At 47.6% G+C, this 5,916-nt stretch overlaps 1 protein-coding gene across 1 annotated transcript in view; it reads left to right on the forward strand.

The window, feature by feature from the left end:
• OBSCN (obscurin, cytoskeletal calmodulin and titin-interacting RhoGEF) overlaps positions 1–1,914 on the forward strand; it is a 169,478-nt gene extending 167,564 nt beyond the window's left edge. Inside the window, exons 110-114 of the mRNA XM_006146982.2 lie at positions 340–579; positions 776–999; positions 1,162–1,237; positions 1,391–1,540; positions 1,625–1,914. Coding sequence (XP_006147044.1) covers positions 340–579; positions 776–999; positions 1,162–1,237; positions 1,391–1,540; positions 1,625–1,802 — 868 coding nt within the window. The 3' untranslated portion in view covers positions 1,803–1,914. The remainder of the gene's footprint in view (positions 1–339; positions 580–775; positions 1,000–1,161; positions 1,238–1,390; positions 1,541–1,624) is intronic.
• Positions 1,915–5,916: the final 4,002 nt, after the last annotated feature.

Below are 5,916 nucleotides of genomic sequence, written 5' to 3' on the forward strand. Positions count from 1 at the left end.
CCCCAGCCTCTGAAGTGGAGGGTGGCCAGGGCCGGCCAGCCCCACCCCTCCCCAGCACGCAGACCTTCGCTTTCCAGATGCAGATCCGGAGGTGCAAGAGCTTTGGGGAATGGTGGATACGTGGGAACCATGCCCTGGCCTCCCTGCTGGCTCTTCAGGCTCCCACCCTCACCCTACCTCTAACTGGCCCAAAGCATCTTCCCAACTTGTGTTATCACTGTCCACACCATCCCACCACTTGCTGAGCTTGGTCTTTGTTGTTCTGAGTTTGGAGATGAGGGGGCCAGTTAAGGTAGTAGAGGGTCTCTGACCAGCCTGGCCCGTGTCCCCTTTGTCCAGGGGTCGCTTCAGTGTGGTACGGCAGTGCCGGGAGAAGTCCAGTGGACGGGTGCTAGCTGCTAAGATTGTCCCTTATCGGAAGGAAGACAAGATGGCTGTGCTGCAGGAATACGAGGCCCTCAAGGGCCTGCGCCATCCACACCTGGCCCAGCTGCACGCTGCCTACCTCAGTCCCCGGCACCTGGTGCTCATCTTGGAGCTGTGCTCTGGGCCCGAGCTACTCCCATGCCTGGCTGAAAGGTGAGGGGCAGCATGGGGACCGTAGCCTACCTCTACCTGCCTGACTTCAAACTAGGCTCAGCCAAGCTCAGGACCCTCTGCCAGCAACCAGGAGGGCGGTCTCAGCTCTCACCCGCCCTGGTACCTACTGTCTGGCTCCTTGTGTACATGTCCTTGCCTTAGCCCAGGGCCTGGCCTGAGCAGTGTCTGCCCTTAGGGCCTCCTACTCAGAATCCGAGGTGAAGGACTACCTCTGGCAGATTCTGAGTGCCACCCAGTACCTGCATGCCCAGTGCATCCTGCACTTGGACCTCAGATCGGAGAATATGATCGTCACTGAATACAACCTGCTCAAAATCGTAGACCTGGGGAATGCCCAGAGTCTCAGCCAGGAGAAGGTGCTGCCTTCAGAGAAATTCAAGGACTACCTGGAGACCATGGGTGTTTGCATGGGCCAGTGGCTAGGGGAGGGTAGTAAGGGGACCTGGCCTATGGGGGTGGGGGGGGGCAGGAGGAAGCCCCCTTCCCACCAGTCCTGTAGTCCCTGCTCTTGCATCCCATGTGGCCTCTCACCTGAGGCCATACACCTGTGACCCTCCCCAGCTCCTGAGCTCCTGGAGGGACAGGAGGCTGTCCCACAGACGGATATCTGGGCCATCGGAGTGACGGCTTTTATCATGTGAGTCCATGTCTGGTGTGGACATGGAGGGGAGGGTGGGGGGAGAGGAAGGGAGCGGGAGGCCTGCGATGCAACCAAGAGTGATCTCAGAGTCCCCGCCCCCCACCCCTCCGAGAGTTATCTGAGTCCCCTATGATTCCCACTCACACGTAGGCTCAGCGCCGAGTACCCAGTGAGCAGTGAGTGGACGCGTGACCTGCAAAAAGGCCTGCGCAAGGGGCTCATCCGTCTCAGCCGATGCTACGCGGGGCTGTCCGGGGGCGCCGTGGCTTTCCTCCGCAGCACTCTGTGTGCCCACCCGTGGTAAGGCACACATCCTCCACGTCCCTTTTGCCCGCCTCCCAGCCCCTCTCCTCTGACCTGGCTCCTTATCCTCCCTCTGCTCAGGGGTCGGCCCTGCGCGTCCAGCTGCCTGCAGTCCCCGTGGCTGACCGAGGAGGGCCCAGCCGGATCCAGGCCGGCGCCGGTGACCTTCCCCACCGCGCGGCTGCGCGCCTTCGTGCGCGAGCGCGAGAAGAGGCGGGCGCTGCTGTACAAGAGGCACAACCTGGCCCCCGTGCGCTGAGCACCGGCTTCGGGTGGCGAATTGCAGCGGGTGGCTTCTCTGGGCCACACCCCTTGGCATCCATCCAGATCTCGCAGCAAGTGCACAGGAACGCCAATTAAAACAAAGCAAAAGCGGCTAAGGTGTCTTTTGTTTTCGTTGTTTTGTTTGGAAGAGAGGGACGAGGGCCCCCTCTTTCCTGGTGATGCTGGCGGCGGGGGAGGGGCTTCTTTGAGTCTGCGTGCCACACAGAAGGTATCATTACCAATAGATCCATCCGAACCTTTGCCTCCTTCGGGCGTGCTGTGGGGCGTCTCCATTTTCATGTATGTGAGTTAAACCGCCAGCAATGCGCCCTAGTCCTACTTCACCACAGGAACCTACGGCCTCCCAGCTGGCAAGTGGGCATACAGCTTGTTCCCAGAAATCCCCTCTGATAGCCCGTAATCTGGTGAAAGTTCTTGGACGAAATGTGCCCAGTGAGTGGGAGGAGCACCTTGCCAGGTCTGGTGGTAGAGAGGCGTTTTTATCAAAGACTGTCTGCAATTGTTGGTGCCTGGCCATAGTAAAAAGAATAGCCTCTGAAATTCCGTGCTCAGGGCCTTTGCCCTGACTGCCTGTGCTCTGAGCATGGAACAGCTGCCAGACCTCTTCCCCCCATACTGGGAGTATGAGTTGTGGGTGTTGCTTTAGGTTTTCTCACTAAGCCTCCTTGCCTCCTCCATTTCCTTTGAGACAGAAAATTGGGACATCTGGAAGCAAGAAGGGAGATCTTTCTCCTCTTGTAAATAAGCCAGCTGATAAAACACCAACCTCAGGAGAGGGCCCTCTGAGACAAAGCCAGGTCACCTCATACTTGCGTCTTGAGCACACATGAAACAAGTTCAAACATCCCTTCTTGGCTACAGTGAGTCACTATTGATTCACTATCATTAGCTTGCTCTAACAGCTCTGCCTGTTAGCAATTCATTGAAACATCCAATCATGTAATTGTCCCTCCTTTCCCACAGCGCCCAACCCAGAACGAATGAATCCCTGTCATTAACACAGCTTCAAACCACTAACCAGAGCCTCTGCCCCATAGTGGGTTCTTCCTAACAGCCTCTTACCTAGCTGCTCCACAATTGCAGGGTGGAGGGGATGTTCTCCCTCACTGCCCCCAGCAATAAACCTGATTTGTTGGACCACAGCTGCATTTTTGGGGTGCTCAGGCTAGAAGGCTCTACCCTCTAGTTCTAAGCCTCTACCCTCTAGTTCTAAGACTCTACCCTCTAGTTCTAAGCCAATTTCAGGAACCCAGTGATTGCCACACACGGATGAATATACCTGCTTCCGTTCCCTCTCCAGACTCATCCTCATACTGGACACCTCCTCTTGAATTTTAGTAAACCCCAGACATTTGGATCTAAAAACACTAACTTCCATTTCCCCTGCACCCAGTCCCTGGATACCATTTTATTTTCTGGTAAAAAAACTAAATGAATTTGTCCATTTTAGATACGTCGCTGGCATGTTGGTTAAGCCACTGGACTCCCACATTTGAGTCCCAGACCTGGCCTTGACAATCATGGAGGGTGTGTGTGTGTGTGTGTGTGTGTGTGCACGCGTGCATGCGCCCTAAATCCCGAGATTGTGGCAGAGCTACAATGGGGGGATTTCTCACTTTGCCTTTCACTGTCTCTCTCCAGTGAGTGCACACACCCTATAGCAAAAACCTAAAAAAAAAAGTGAACTTACCGTCCCCCTACCATCTGCCCTCCTACCCATGGTCTTTACCTTCCTCTTGCTTTGTGGTCTCATGAGCATCGACACATAGCCAATCAACCACCAAGTTTGGCACGGTACCATTTACTAATTTTCCCTCCATGGTATGTAAGAGAGAAAAAAATAATATCTTTTATTTACCCATTGTAAAGTTCATGGCTGACACTCCTATAACAAAGACAGATTAACAAGAGAAAAGCATAACACACTTATTTAATAAAACTTTATGTGAAAAAGGAATTCTCTTAAATGAAGACACACAAAAAAGGACTTTTTTTTTTTTTTTTTGGCCATAGAGTGTCTGTACTCACCAGAGACAGAGGGAAAGTGAGAAATCAACCCCTGGTTGGGGGTGGGGTGGGGGGGTGGCCATGCCACAGTCCCTTCTCCTCCATTCTCCTCTCGGGATCTTGGGCACTCACGCACATGCGCCCAGTGTGAGTTTTAAGCCACCGGGTCTGGGACGCGAACTGCGGTCGATTACATGGGAGTCCAGCGACATAGCCATTACGCTAACTGCTGGTTCCCTTTTTTTTTTTTTTTGACACAAGGATCTTCTTAGGTTTGCTTTATACGTAATATACATGACAGTCCTTATTGTACTTAGAGAAAGAAATAGGAAAAAGCACATGTACTTCATTTTTTCCCTCTGTTATGTTGGACTCAGCAGTTCACTGTTTTGTTTTGTTTTTTCTTTTGGATATGACATTCGACACAGTGCACAGCATCACAATCTGTGCCCAATATCTTTGAAGAGCTCTCTCATTGTCTGTGAATTTCCACCCGTCTGTATTGCATTCTTGGCACGTTTCTCCTATGTATACCAATTCTATAGGCTTCTCTTTGCATTTATATGAATTTAACCTTACTACTTCAATTTTGCATTTTAATAACTATTGATAGGTATATACTATCTAGGATTTTTCCTGTTTTCCTTTGCCCTGGTCCTTGGTTCTTATCTATTTTTTTTTGTTTCATTTCCCCTATATGATCTAGTTAGTATCATTTCATTTACCTGATAAAAATACTACACTATTCACCTTGAATGCATTTTGTGATTATGCCTACTTTCTTTTTTTTAATTATTTAAATTTATTTATTTACAGTCATTCACTGTACATCATTACAGCATACAAAATGAGATTTTCCATCCAGAGTACACTGCATATTGGCTCAATCAAGAACATCAACATACACGTTATCGTCAACAAATAATTTTCCATTTCTTGTTTCCTGTATGTTTTGCATTTTTTCCCCATCCTTGATTCCCTATCTCTTATCCTCTGCCATCTCCCACTCTTTTCCCACACTGTCTCAGGTATCTATGTTTGTTTTCTATATTTTTTTCACCCACATTTTATTGAGTCACTAAAGATTTTAATTAATCTAAATATTTTCATATCTAGCACAGCTGATATATACATTTCCATGAACACAAGTCCAACTTGAGGCATAAGCCTCAGTGAGTAGAATGAACATCCTATAAAGTAGCACCTAGCTGGGGCTATATATCTTACTGCAGGCATCGAATAGGTATTTTTAATGCATTTTTTTTAATTTCAAGAAAAACAGTTTTAGTTTTTTTCTCTGAATCTTTTCTTTTTTTTCTTTTTTAACTTAATTTACATTAATTCCCTAAGCATTGTCACAGCATACAAAATGTGATTTCCCATCCAGAATATACTGCATAGTGGCTTGATCATGTATGTTATTATAAAAAATTTTCCATTTCTAGTTTCTAGTATTTTTTTTTTACCCCTATTTCTAACCCTCTGTCTTTTCCCACCCTCTTCTCACACTATCTCTGGTGTCTACAGTTATCTTCCATTCCTCCCCCCACCCCACATTGCATTGATCACACAATTTCTTAAATAATCTAATTACTTTCAATTGCAAGTTCACTTGGTACTATTAAGAAAACCAGTTTTAACTTAAATCAAAGAAATGCTATGGAACTTTGCTTAAAACTTAAAGCCAGGAAAACAGGTTAGGATTCTGTTCAAATGGTAGGTACATGAACCTATCCATATCTCAAGACAGGACAAAAATCCTTACAACCAGATTTAACAAAGTCTACAAGAAAATCAGCAATGTTTTAGTCAAGTCATAAAATTATACTTATCAATTCAGTCTCATGTACTTTATCTTCTGTTGTTGTTTGATTTTCCCAATTAAATTCTGGGATATAATATTTAACTCCAGACTTGACCCTATGATTAAGTTGGCCATTTTCTTAGTTTTTGAACTCTTATTTCTGTGTGTCTGTATTTAATTTTCCTAGTATAGCACACCCTTGAGAACTTCTTGGAGATCTGGTTGGTGCTGGTAAATTCTTTCAGGTTTTGTTTATCTGAGAATGTTCTTGTCTTTT

This window comes from Tupaia chinensis, unplaced genomic scaffold (genome assembly GCF_000334495.1).
Source record: "Tupaia chinensis unplaced genomic scaffold, TupChi_1.0 Scaffold000197_1, whole genome shotgun sequence".
NCBI lineage: Eukaryota > Metazoa > Chordata > Mammalia > Scandentia > Tupaiidae > Tupaia > Tupaia belangeri.